Source organism: Anticarsia gemmatalis, chromosome 10, assembly GCF_050436995.1.
Source record: "Anticarsia gemmatalis isolate Benzon Research Colony breed Stoneville strain chromosome 10, ilAntGemm2 primary, whole genome shotgun sequence".
NCBI lineage: Eukaryota > Metazoa > Arthropoda > Insecta > Lepidoptera > Erebidae > Anticarsia > Anticarsia gemmatalis.
This window is the reverse complement of record NC_134754.1, coordinates 671,121-685,814: the sequence shown is the minus strand read 5'-3', so window position 1 is coordinate 685,814 and position 14,694 is coordinate 671,121. Positions and strand designations below refer to the sequence as shown.

The following is a 14,694-nucleotide window of genomic DNA, read 5'->3' as shown; positions in this document are numbered from 1 at the left end:
TTTGCGGCCGAGTACGTGCCACTATTCTTAATCTCAATAATAATTGCTCGTACTAAATTATAAGAATATTTTCAAGGACATAAATAATGGGGATAATTAAAACAATTTTCTATTAAAAATATTTATTATACCTAAATTCTATCTAATACTACTTATAAAAAATATCACAAACTACGCAAAATAAACTTGAAAGTTGGAAAAATAATCTAATACTTTGTGCTCTTTTCTACCCTGTTGAGCATGTTAGTTTATTGGATTTATTTATTGTATTTCAAGATACTTGGCAGGTACGGCTTTGTAGAGAGCTTTGACGGCATCAATGACGCGGGTAACAATGGCTTTGACAATGGGAGGAGCGATTTCATTCATGACATCCTTCCAGTTGGCGTTTACGAAGGAGTGTAAGGGGTCCGCTGCAAATAAAATAGAAAAATGATTAGACATAAGACGAAATTAATATACACTTGCCATGATTGACACTCAATGCCAACTTCCGTATCCTCTATTGTTTACCATTGAAGTAGAGACCATATCAATTTCCTGATAATATTATATTTTTTGACTAGCGTACTGGTCCAAATTCGTCCGAGTATAGTACAATTTTGTCCTGGACTCCCGTGGGAATTTTGATCCCATCGATCTACAAATCTTGCCCCGGCAGTTACAAACATATTAAAAAAAGAATTATCTATTTTAGTTCAGTTGTTGAAAAGTTATGTGCGTACATACCTACATTTCGAAGATTTATTTATAATAGGTACTTACAAAGAATCTTGTTTCCATTGAACAAGTTGTCGAACTCAAACTTAGCGTTGGTCCTCACGGTGCTGGAGTACTGCCATGTGTCTACGTGCCAGTGCTTCTCACCGTCCTCACCGTCTACTGTCACCACCTTAGCTGATGCTTTGATTATTATGTCCTCTGCAAAGAAAAAAAGAAATTTATCACAAGAATGTTACAAGTAACATGAAATAACTTTTTTTTTGGACTAACGCGACTTTTCAAGCGGGTGGTACTTAGATAAGTAGTAGGCAATTCTAACGACAATAAATAGATATTATAATTTTACTTAATATAATTAACAATTATTTTGATTAAGAATTAGTGGAATCGTTAACGTGGTTGCCCTGCCACGGGAATTCGGATCCGATCCAAGACAAAGAGGTATGCAAGAGCGATTAAAGACATTGTAATGAAAACTGATTGAAAACACATAAAAATTACATTAAATAATTTTATGTCAGTTAATTATTTTCTCAACGTTTAGTCATATAAACGACTAATGTAAAGAAAATTGTCTCTATTTTGTATACAATGGTTAAACAACAATGGTGCATTCATTTTCACTCAGCAATTATACTTATTACAGCATACAAAGTTACACTTGGTTGCGGCCGTTATTTTTTGTTCAATCGTCTTCAGAAGGCTTTCAAGATACAATCTATTAAATCCTATCATAAACAGTAAGATAATGACGTTTTGATTAGGTACATTTGTCCGAGGCAGTGTATGCGACTGCTTGTCACGAATTCTTGGGTTTGATTCTCGTGTCGGGCAGAGTGATTATTAAGCTTTTCTAACTTCTATAAGAATTAGACTTTTCTGTTAGACTCGTCTCTTAGCCTCTTATTACTCAAGGCAGTCTGTTAACGACAGATTATCGAGGATAAACTTAATATTAATAAAGCCCTTTATTCTGATTTTTACATGAGTGTTGTTGTTGGAATATTACAACATAGGTATTACGTAATTCTTCTGGCAAATGCCTCCTCTAGTTGTCTCCATTGTATTCTGTCGCGGGCTACTCTTCTCCAGTTAAGGCCCGCTGGAGGATAGGCTAAATACTTATTATTAAGTAAGTAGGTACTGCAGATAGGGCGTCTTATTTCAACTGAGCGTCTCCGTGCTCCGAAGGGAACGTAAAAGTCCTTCCCGGTTGTTGTCAATTAAGAAACAGTTAAAGGCCTTCGAGTGGCTCGAACAACTTTGACACTAGTTTGACCACTAACCAAAAGATAAGAAAGAGAGTACCTACCACAGATTATAGTACAAGTTTATACTTACGAATCGTAATGTGGTATTTTCCTTCGCCGCTAATAGGCAACACAAGTAGCTGTCCTCCCAACGCGTACTGTCCTTTCAAGTCCACACTGCACCTGATCGTCACCGACTGCTTGCCCTTATTCAGGTCGTGTCTGAAAGGAAACAACATCTTCCTCATTATTCTGCCCATTTCTGTGTGAATTACGACTGCTTAGCGCCATTAATTATGTTAATGTGGAATTTTTGCACGTAGGTCGTAAAACTAAACAACTTTAGCTAATCGTGACGTCAATTCTGCGTATTTGTGTGGGATTTTCTCTGTAGTTACTTGTGTTGCTAAGATAAAAGTATACATAGGTGCTATAGTCCAATATCTTAGTAAAGAGACTTGTATGCTAAGTCAGCGGCTGGCGGAGGTATACAGAATGTAGAATTTAGAACATCAGTGAACCGTAAGCGTAACGAAAACAGCAGCTGATAGAAAACTTTTCTCAGTAACCTTATTTTGGAAATACACAGAATTTTTATTCATAATCTAGAAAAATCGTGCGTTCCAAAGTTCTATATAGGTACATTGTTGGACTATATAACTATTTGAAAAAACGTAAATAATTGTAATATAAAAACAGTTTTTTTGTTTAAGTTTACGGTTTAAAAACTATTGAATCGTGACTCGTACTTTACAATATAGGCCTGTAATATCACGAAAACAGGTCGAGTGACGCAAAAGGAGGATTTTTTTCTCACGTATCAACAAAATTATACCGAGTAGGTATGTTAGTATGTTACTATGCTATGGTTTATAAATAGCCGATGTACCGATCAAGACCACCTGTTATTTATATATGAAAACTTTAATAGAACTTTTACAAATCACTGTTTTACCTTTTTTAAGACTTGTTTCACATTATGGATTGCATTGTTTCGTGGGTCCTTTTACAATCATGCAAACAACAAAATACAACTTGACCGAAAACAGCTACCCACATATTTGTGAAACGCTCTTTTTTACCGTGACTCGAGCCCACGACCCTACTAATATCGATGCGACCACTTTTACCACTGCGTCATGGAGTGCTTTTCTTTACTTATTTACAATCAACAACTTATCTTATTATCAAATTAAAAATATTAATCCTGTTGCCCTCAACGAAATCATCACGTACCTTTGTAGATACTTTGATACAAGTAGTTTTAAAGCTATTTACTTCAGAAGCATTTAAACAAATGATTACTCAAATCAAGTGCAAACGCCGACAGAACTCATTTAAGTTAGTGATTTACGAGCAATTTACGAGAACTCTACGACTTCATTCTAAGTACTCATGTCCTTGACTGAGAGACTTTACTCTTTACATTGTCAGCAGAAAGACATTTACAGGTACCTAAACACTTGATTCCGTGAATTGTTGAGGATTTTTTTGATGATAGTTTATGTTTGATACATCTTTGCCTATTCAATTTCAATCTTCGGGAAAAACCGGCTAAATAGTGGTACACCACTGTTCCAGACATGCAGTTATCGCACAGACCCGCGGGCAAAAGTAAGTCTACAATAAATATAAACAAAGTAATTTAAAGAATGAACGTTGATGTATTTATTTAATTAAACCATGATTGGATAATGATACGTCTTCGTTATAACTATTACGATAGTTATGTTCAACATCCATATAAAAAAATAATAGCCTACGAGTTAGAGGTTTATAGGAAGTAAACACATTTTTTTCTCATCCTCAATTAAGAGTAAATAGTAGGTAGGTATGTTTTCCGTTTGATTTACAATTTCAAAAAGGAAATATGTTTTGTCTTTGTTATGTGAGATCAGAGATGTGTCTTTTTCGAAACTGCATATTAGTGAAAAGCCAATTAAAATAATTTACAAGGAACTTTAAGATACATTTCAAGTATCAGATAACGTGATAAAAAGTTCCTAAATACGTCTGTGTGAAGTCGAAATCATAGATGTGTTACCATATCAGTAAATTTTGCGGTTTATTGTAGCCAAATCCAAAATCACAGGCTACGAATTGGTGTTAACTCTGACGGATAATACGATATTAAATACTTGACTTAAACAAAATAAATGATTTTATTTTAATTAAAAAGGTATATTTACTTATTGCAATTTAATTACACTGGCAACCTTTAGGGATTAAACCTATCGATTACACTATAAAATATACTTACCCTTTAAGTTAGTAATTAATCGACTTTTCGTTGCTTGGTTATTATTTTTACATCACATCGGTAACTTATACTCGAAGATGATGGAAGACATGCAAAAAATGCTCCCACGTTTCGCCATTTAATTTATGTACTATTTTACTAATGTTCCATGTAATAGGATGCGAGTTGTTGTCGTATACTGGACACGCTAATAAACGAACGAGAAATTAACCATTAAGAAAAGATTTCAATGCTGAAAATACTACTTAAATAGCCCTTTTACCGACTCGGGAACAAACCAGACACTATAATTAGCAGTCGTATACGCTACAGCTCAGACTGTAAAGAAACATTATTTGTTTTGTAAATAATCACATCTTCACTCAATACAGTCACAAGCCAGTTTTAAGTTCTTAATTACCAGTTATTTTTGTATGGAAAACTACTTTATTTGTACCTCTCCGTGACATTTAAACTCAACTGACCGATGGACTCGCTATTAAATTCAGTGTCAACTAATCGATCTGGTTTTTAAATTGTTTAAAAAATACTAGGCATTTTTTGATACAACGATTTAGTAGAGAAATAATAAAGAATAGTACAAGGTTGACATACATACATAATATCATGTCTGTTACACTCGAGGATGTAGGCAGAGGTGCATCAAATATACGTTTCGTCATTGACAATGTCAGTCTAAAATAACATTAGCGAGCCAATTGTCATATACCGGGCACGTTTTCAGACTCCGGGCCACTATTAAAAATATTCTTATATAAACTATAAACTACCAAAAGTGCTTTGCCCCACACCGGGAATCGTTTGTATTTGTCTAACTGAGTATAAATATAGCTCGATCAATAAATGTGCAAGTCTTTCGTTGGTCATAACCGCGTGTCTCACAATACAATATGGATAACATTATGATATACTTAGTTTAGAGCCCCGAATTATAACGTATACATCTGAAATAAGGAGTAGTCATTTCAATTATCTCCATTTATCATCTACGTTCAGATTCTTTAATTATAATTCCCAAACGCTTTGATAGACGCACAATCAAAGAACCCTTTAGATTTGTGCAAATCTTTCTTACCGCTTGATACTTAAAATGCTAAAGATACCTCTTATAAACCACGACAGTTGTTCTTCGATTCAATAACTTATAAGCCATCCCACGGTCAAGTAAATAACACAAAATAAACGAACAACTCGTTCACTCAAAGTTCCGTGAAAACTACGTCTTACTTCCGGGTTTGTTCGCGAGAACGGAATTTTTACGATGTTATTGTATCTATAAACAATGTTTATTTAAATTATTGATGTTTCTTTGAATCGCTAACTCAATATGTTATTTATTTCCGTGCATATACATACTTCCATATCCATATAAATCTACACTGCATTACTAGGAGTAGGTATCATGCTAGTACTAATGTTAAAGAACAAGCCGTGAGTTTCTTGCCGTTTCTTGTCACGAACAACAACTTTTTCGAAATCTTAGTGGTTTTAAAATACTACGTGATTTTAAGGATTTCTAAATAGCGTGTGAAATGAAGGATATTTTTAATAAAAACTGTTTTTCACAATGTAGATTGCAATAGATTCAAAATAAATGGATAAAATGTTAAACGTATGTCAGCCAGTTATAGGTCTCACACAATTGAAGTTTAACCTATTAATTAACCATTTTCCAGTGTGGTCTTGTCCGAAACGTCGGGTAATTAAAAAGTTGCTTTGCCTTTACCATGCGTTTTAGACCCACTTGCATTGTATTATAAATTATCGTCAGTTTAAAGTATGTAAGTATTGTTTAAAAACAGATACAAACGTAGACTATGACTGACGAAGATATATAGGAAATTATTGATTTAATCGTCTATTGTGTCGTCAAGGTTAAACCGCAATGCAATGATTAGTTTAGTACATACTTAAATGCATATAAAAACAGAACTGAAACTGAAAATCTGAAAGCCCTCTCAAACGTTTACGAGACTCTGCTTTCAAAACGACCAACTGCTACTCTTAATAAGTTTTAACTTGTAGAACAGTTTTCTAATAGTAGCGATAACCAGCTAGTTATCGGCAAATTCTACATGAAAATTTAATATTTTATATGATCTGCACGTCTGGCGGGTGCCGTAGAAATTTATTTCTAAGTACCTACACTATAAATGTCAAAATCTTGATACTCGATAGTCTTACAAAACTACATATTGTAATACTGATGTAAGTATGGCAATTCAATACTTGCAATCCTATGTTAGGCAACGTAGGATTTCAGACAGTTAAAGTGTTTAATGTACCTAATTGGAAGTCCAAACTCTAAAGTTCGCCCGATTGCTTCAATCATTTTGCTTTTCTAACGTTGCAATGTTATTGCAGTCAAATGTGCTTATTCATTGCTCATTGCTTTAGTTATCGTCTATTTACTAAGCTCTTTGAATCACTACATGGAATAAAGCAAAGTCGTTTCCCCCGTCTGTCCCTATGGGCTCTTTCAATTTAGCCGTATCGTGTCGGACCGCAGCAGTGCCGAAACGGTGCGTTTGTCGTACGGTGCACGGACGGTCATTTGTTTTCATACAAATCGCACGGTGCGGCAAAAGTGCGGTGTCGGTACCGAGAACGCACGACGACAGGACGGCAACGTCGCAAGCTCCACGTGTTCATTTCGCTGTTGAATAGTGCGGTGACTAAACGTGACAGCTAATTTCATTGAATTTTCATGTTTATTATTTGCTTAAAATGGATGATATAGACGTGGAAGAATTTATAAATGAAATTGAATCATTGAGTAATTCGTAGAAACATTCTCTTGACATTCTTAAGTAATTAAAAAATTTGCTTGGGTCTTGTTTTAACCTAGGATAAAGAATATGGAAATCACCAAAATTACATGTTAATGAAAACATCGGTAGTGTTCTTTTACGGGCGCGGCGTTTTTGTTTCTGTTTGATATTTTTTAACAGGAGCACTAACAGTAATGTTTCTTCGTCAGAGTCCATGGCTACACTGCTGTCACATGAATTTAAAACAACACTAACATACAAACGCACGGCAGTCAGATACGCTTTCAATTTAGGCGTTTGGTGTCGGACGGCTAACGTACCGCAGCGGTACGGCAGCGGGCTATAACCAGCGGCACGGTTAACGTGCGGCAGCCGTACGACACGAAACGTCTAAATTGAAAGAGCCCTAAGTCTGAATGCTTCGATCTTTAAAACTGCACAACAGATTTTGATGGAGTTTTTTAAATAAATAGAGTGATTTTAGAGGAAGGTCTATATAAATTATTTAGCTTCATATTTATATTAGACAACCACCGATAATTAAAATTTCAAGATTTCTAATGCGAAGTCGTAAATAAACACAGTTTTGGGCTTACATTGCAAACGCTGGCTGAACTCTAAGAGATAGATTAAAATTAACTATCCCCCAGCGGGTTAGAATCGGTGGTTGAAAGTCAACTTTTATTCAAGTTATACGCGGGAACTCGCGCACTTGGCCAGCGTGGTGGACTGAAGGCCTAACCCGTCTCCCTCGTTTGGGAGAAGACCCGTGCCCTGCAGTGGGACAATAACGGGTAAAAAAAATACGTGAGTGAAGCCGCGCGGGTCCACTAGTAGAATATAAGCTGACTAATATTCACAAACACGAATGTCACAAGTCAAAGGACAAACATAAACACAATTAGGCTAAAGTACAGGAAAATGTTTGTTTTAACAATTACCACGAAATAGCCGTGACCTGAAGGAACTGACTCATGACCACCTTCAACTATGTACGTCCTTGTCATGCACTTGATAAAAGATAGAGAGACCTGATTATAGCACGAATTAGGTAAACTTCAACAAGGATAACAAGCTTTTAGTGTGCGAAACATTATGTCACTATCTCAGACACGTATGTGGATAATGAGCTGATGCTTTGACTATTGTTATATAACTGAAATTGACTAGAAATAGTACAACATGATGCGTCTTTTAAAAATTTAGTATGCTAAACATTCTACACTCCGGCTATTAAGAGAAGAAATTAGCAGAAATATGTTAGCTCAAAACGGTAAAGAAGCAGACATCCACCGTTTCCTTCTATATCTTCATCTACTCATTCTAGGTACTCATCTGCTCATATAAAGTGTCGCGCAATAAATTTGACGAAAATCAATGCTACAAACCTAAATATACTGCAAAACCCACAACTTGAAGACGTCTAGTGTAAAAAATATTACGGGAGCGAGTAAGTCACTATTCAATCAACTAATACCGTGATTTAATGCAATTGAGTCGGTAAAACTGATAAAAGACAAGAAGCATTCAAAATAGTCCCAATTAGTAAAACAAACCAACTCACTTGACAGCTTCAACCGTGCATCCCTTCATGCCAGTCACGGTGGTATCTCTGAAAGTCAGCGACAGACCTCCCTGGTCTCCCTTGATGACGTCAAACTCCATAGGGTCCAAAGACTTGATGCCCAGCTCCGGAATGCCGGGTGCTATGAAAGGCACTGCTGCCTGCGCTGACGCCACGATGCATGGGTTGTCACCCGATTTGCATGGCTTTATAAAAGGCGCCTCTGGAAAAGAAAGCGATGGGTTGTATTTTCTGAGTGACAGTTAGCAATAAATTCTAATATTATTGAAAAGTAATAAAGGAGAATGGGCAAAATAGTATGGAGCCTGGGCGACCCGCGGCCATACTTGATTTTGGTATTTTTTATTGTAGTTTGGTCCTATAATTACTCTGTAGAAGTTTAATTGCCGCGACACACTTATATGACGAATAAAATACATTTTTGTTTTTGAGCACTTTAAATAGTACAAAAACATATTTTGGCTTATATTCGGAGATTAAATAAAAAGTACTATTTCTTATATTGCATACAAATATAGACATTATTAATATTCGAACAATCATAACAAGTAAATATATAAATATCGTAACAAGTAAACATCTTGCTCTTCTATCACATATTCACTGAGACGACTTATCTGTTGTTTATGATCTTCTTCTTATTAGAAGAAGCCTGTCTTGAATGCTCAGCTCAATAACGAGGCGTTCATAGCCAGTTGCGCTCACTGGTCGGTATACGATCTGTGGGTTAAGCAGCCGTTGGCGCGGTCATTCTATAGATGGGTGCCCGCATAGTGGTATTTGAACTGAGCGTCTCTGTGCTTCGGAGGGCACGTAAAATGTCGGTCCCGGTTGTTGTCAACTAAGATTACAGTCGTTAAGCCATGTCAAAGGCCTTTCGGGTGGCTTGAACAACTTTGACACTAGGTTAACCATATAATAGATAGATAGATAGCATACTAACTACGAGCTTACTTCACTTCATACATCATCATCATCTTCTGACAGATTAGGAAAATCGTCGAAAAAAGGCTGATCGCCGGTGATACGTTGGAATGCTGCTCTTTGTCTATTCATATTGTTACGGTTGTTGTTTATGTTAATGGCATTGCAATCGTTATAAGAAGATGTAACGTTATTACACAACGTTAAATGCATTACAGACACGAAATAATCGTTATTATGTTCTATGAAATTCTATTATGTTTACATGTAAATATATTGTTACCTAAAAGGATTGCAGCGAAACGTTCTTAGTAAAACTTGTTCCTAGTTATCATTACTTTAATTTGACACTACTTTCATTAATGGCCGCCGAACGCCCAGAAGTGCCCATTCTCCTTTAAAAATCAAATGTTGATATATTCGTCCGCCTCATTTAACTTAAAAGAGTCTATGTATATTTATGAAGTGATTTAACAAGTCAGGGTTATTGTACTCCAGTTTATACAAATTACATGTTATTTGCATAATTTGGTAGCGGAAACATATTATACTATTAAGATGACAACAAGGCCTAATTATTTAATTACCTGCCGAAGCCATTTTAGACAAACTCATCTACGTACCGTTCGGTTCGTACCTACTTTGACTTATTGTTGATCAATAGAAAATAAGATTTTTTAAGTAAGTTTCTTAAGTCTATTAATGTCGCAAGATATATTTTTTTACTCGATACAGTCCTACTGCCGGACAAGTGTCTCCTCCCTTACTAGGGAGGTGTTAGGCCTTTATAGTCCACCACGCTGGCCAAGAGCGGTTTAGGGTCTTTGCATGGTCTCAAAAAAGTGTTAAACAATTTTTAGACTTGCAAAGGTTTCGTATCGATGAACCATTAAAATTTATTAAATGCAAAAGTTTGTTTGAAAATCTATCCTCTTTATAAATCCAAATTCGATGAAAGCTATATAGAATATTACCATGAAATTTGAAAAAAGTTTAACCTAGGCTACTACTTTCATCTTCTAGCGTATTTCCCAGCCTATTTCCCTGCTGTTCTTAAACGCAATTGGCACACAAATAGTTTAGTTAAGAATTAATGTGTAAGAGATTTATTATGTCGGAAAATCTTAACACGCGAGCGAATTTACGTACAGAAACCAGTTACTACTATGTTTTTCGTAACCAGTTAAAAGTAATATTTGTCATAATAATATTTAAGTAGGTATAAAATTTTATGCAAATATATTTCTTAAATATTTATAACCGAGATTTTAACAAGTTCTAGACAGGAAACATAGACACAATAAATAAAAACACTAGACTGTCTGTAGTATCACCACAAAAACAACATCGTATTTTAAAGATAATATATCAAGGATGAAAAACTGTGCCATGTGGTGGTGTATACATAGTCTTTTTAAGTATTAGATAAATATTTACTAATTATATAGCTGTTAAAAGTCTCTTCATGGTATAAATATTTGATTTTTTTATTGTTATCAGTTAGAACATCTTAGGGCAGATTAAAACCTTTGACACTAAGAAATCTAAATATAGGATGACAAGTAGTAGGTTTACTTCTAATACTATCTAACTAGAATTATACAAAATATAAGAATTTTAACTAACAAGTCGGCAATAAGGCAAATTTTAAACAACCCTAAAGGATATTTTAAATCTTTATTCTAAAGAACTCTGACCTTATTGAAATTCCGAAAACTTATAAAACTCGGTTTGGCTATCGTATTTAAACAAACGAAATTTATAATAACTAAATAATAGTCTGGTTTTACGTATATTTTGCGTTAGTAGATCACCGTATGAAATTCAAACCTGCGACCACTGTATTGCAATCTTAACCACAACTCGTACACAATGTCCAATGAACTCTCGATAAGTAAGTTAATTAAAATTGCTATACTTACTTTTTATGACTAATCGGTAACAATGGATAATCATGTCACTTGCGCAAGAATTGACATAAAACTTATTTACATGACATTAATGGCTTTATGAAGTGTCTAAGGTTTGATTCCTGAGTCAAGCATAGCGTTTAGGAATATTCAATTTTTTAATGAAATGTTCTTAATTAACAAATTAAGATATACTTAGTTACTCTTAAATATTTAGAATGAAGATTGTTAACTATTCTTAGCTTAAAATTATAAAAGGTTTATTGTAGAAATTTGTACACGTACCTATTTTTTTATTATCAGTTAATCAGGGATACTACAAATTAATTAAATGTAACATCAAAAGGAAAACCTATATTCACAAAACTGACACGATAGTCAGTTAATCTAGTCAAAATATTTTCTCAATGAAAATCTCAGTCACTCAAAATATTTTCACGGGAAAAAGTTCGTAACCAATCCCTTTGGAAAGCAAGAAGAAAGACCCGTTGCATTATAATATGATGTGTACTAGTCGCGAGAGCTTAAAAACGTTAAGTAAGAAGTAAGTTACGTTATATTTCACTAAGTACTTACCAGCGGCTTGGCTGGCAACGACGAAGGCGATAAAGCTGAGTGTCCGCAACATGTCTGCTCAGTGCTGGTTCCTCACAATAAAGTGATGCACGCACAGACCACTCTCAACTTATATGTCTACTACGTGACGTCATACACATGTTATACGCTACGGTTAAGGAGACGCTCTACACAAGATTTTATTTAAGTTTAAAATGTTTAAACGTTTTGCTTACGCATGTGAGGGTGGTAAAATAAATACAAAAATATTACTTTAAAAAAATGTGTTGTTTATGTACTGACATGGTACTTTTAAATGTTTGACTGCTTGTTTGTTAGATTTTTGCGGCTAAATCGCTGAACCGATTCTATGAAATTTAGTGTGGTGGTAGATGGAGAACTGGGATCAAAAAGACATTTTTTTTTAATCTTATATGTACGCGATGGTTGGATCAGCTATAATTCAAGTTGCACTTCTATACAAAAGAAGTGTCTATATGCCAGTAAGTATAACAAGAATAAAACGAAGATACCAAAAGTATAATAATATAACGGTAAAGTATAAAACAATAATCTAAATCGCAATTGATTGAAACCTGTCCTTTTTAAACCTTCACAAATCAAACAACGGAGTCAAAATACAGCCAGCGTCATAAGCATCCTTGCTGACAGTGAAAAGTAATAAATCGTGAGAAGGTTTCATTGGAGACAGTAGGAATTAAAAAAGGACTGTTGTTATTTCATATACCTAAGCAAATAAATAAGAGCGCATCCAGTAATTCAATACTTAAGGTCGCTTGTGACTTCATGTTCACATGGACTTTTGTAATGTTCCTGTTTTTAAAACATTTTGCTTGCTGCTTTACTCTTATTAATCATAGCATCACGTGACAGAACCTATAGCCGTCAATAAATGGAAAAACAACACAATAATATATTTTCAATTTGGTTCAGTAGTTCCTGAGATTCGCGCGTTCAAACAAACAAACTCTTCAGTCTTCTTTTCTCCTCTACTTTAATTTTATTTGTCTGAACATAGCAGCTAGTGGCTAAGTGAAAGGACATAGGAGGTAAGCTCAAATGACTGATACGAATCAACAACGATGTGTATTCTTCTTGCAGCGGCTTGCTACTTAAGTACAGAAACAGATTTTTAAGTACAGAAATTTATTCAGAATCTACTATACGTTACGAAAAAGGGTAAGTTAACAATTTTAGTATTGTATATACGTTTTCTTTCTTAAAAACATGCCGCCAAAGGATTTAGCTAATGTTTGTACAATCGGCCTACCTGACGTCAACGTTTCCGTTCTCCGAGTTACGAAATCGAACTGACTACCTTCTGACGTAGAATTCCTTTGCCGAACAGGTTGTCTTACGTGCTTCGCCTTAACAATGTACAAACTTGACATCATAACATACCAACAGCCTTGATCTTGAATTTTGAACCGCGGCCGAGTCAAACGTTTGCATTGTCATCTACATAATCTGTTTATTACTCTTTAACATTTGTTGTGAGCTACAGTGGTTAGTGTTAAAGTAGGGATTCTGGTATAATCCCAGATTTTTTTCATATTTCTAACTATGTCTAATTTTGGTAGAGAATAATGTTACCAAAGTTTTAAGTAATAATGTTTTATTGTACTTTCAAAGAAGCTTATTCAACAAGGAATCGGATTTTCGATCAAGAGGTTCAAGGGTTCAAATTCTCTGCTATATTTTGTTTTATTAAACTAATTGATAAGATTCCTATTATATTGTTCTACAACACTACTTCAAATTTCGTTTAAATTTTACCGGCCTTAGATACCTTGTTATTTCTTAATAATAAGATTTATAAAGCTTTATAAAATAAGGTTCTGACTAATAAACTTTATTTTGCATTTTTTACAGTAAATACTGTGATGAAGTAGGGTGGTCTATTATAACAAGGAAGTCTATCAATGCTTTTCTGGAAGTTAACTACAAATTGGATGAAACCTTATTTTCGTTGTCTGGTTCAGATTCTTAATAACAACACCGAAAAACGACAAAAGCTTTGTCACTTAATATAGACACAACTAAAACGATAGTAAACACGAACCCTAAATAAACATTACATTTGATTTATTAATGTTTTTAACTAAAACTTAACACCTTTTACTGTTAAACGTTAACAACCTTAAGACAATCTTCCTACGGTCAAACTACGGTCAAAACCGGGTCTTTGACATGTCTTAATGGATTCAACTGACTAGTACGTAAAAGACCTTTGACCCTTCCAAAATATAGAGACTGTCGCTTAAAATCCTACCAAGTAGTTAGTAGTTTAAGAATGTACTTAATAAATGTTGCTAACCATGATCGTTGCCCGATATTCAATCATGGTTAGCTTCATTGAAACTATAAACTGTGCGGAAGTTTGTTTCAAGTAGCAACACACAGGTGCACCCTTATTTTCAAGTTTATTCTGATACTCTTTCAAGCCGTGGTTAGTATTATTTCGTTATTTTGGACAAGCTAAAGGACTGCTTATGCTTAGAGAGAAGTTAAACACAAAACCTTAGAGCTGAACTCTCCATGGATTGTGATATAAGGAATTTTAGTTTATGTGGTGCTTTCCAATTTCTAAACTCTAAGCAATGTTTATAATGTCCTGACAAAAAATCTAAGGTAATTTTTGAACGCCCCTTGAACAGAACCTTTTAGATAGGTCCTTAGAGTGCTCAAACCCTAG

General features: G+C 34.7%; 1 protein-coding gene across 1 annotated transcript; it reads right to left on the bottom strand.

The window, feature by feature from the left end:
• Positions 1-105: 105 nt before the first annotated feature.
• LOC142976235 (protein takeout-like) lies at positions 106-12,139 on the bottom strand. Its single transcript, XM_076119517.1, has 5 exons — positions 12,000-12,139; positions 8,569-8,791; positions 2,065-2,195; positions 766-921; positions 106-413 (listed from the first exon to the last, which is right to left on the bottom strand). Exons 1-5 carry the CDS (start codon positions 12,049-12,051, stop codon positions 262-264), a joined length of 714 nt encoding a protein of 237 aa, XP_075975632.1. The 5' UTR covers positions 12,052-12,139; the 3' UTR covers positions 106-261.
• Between the last annotated feature and the right edge of the window lie 2,555 nt (positions 12,140-14,694).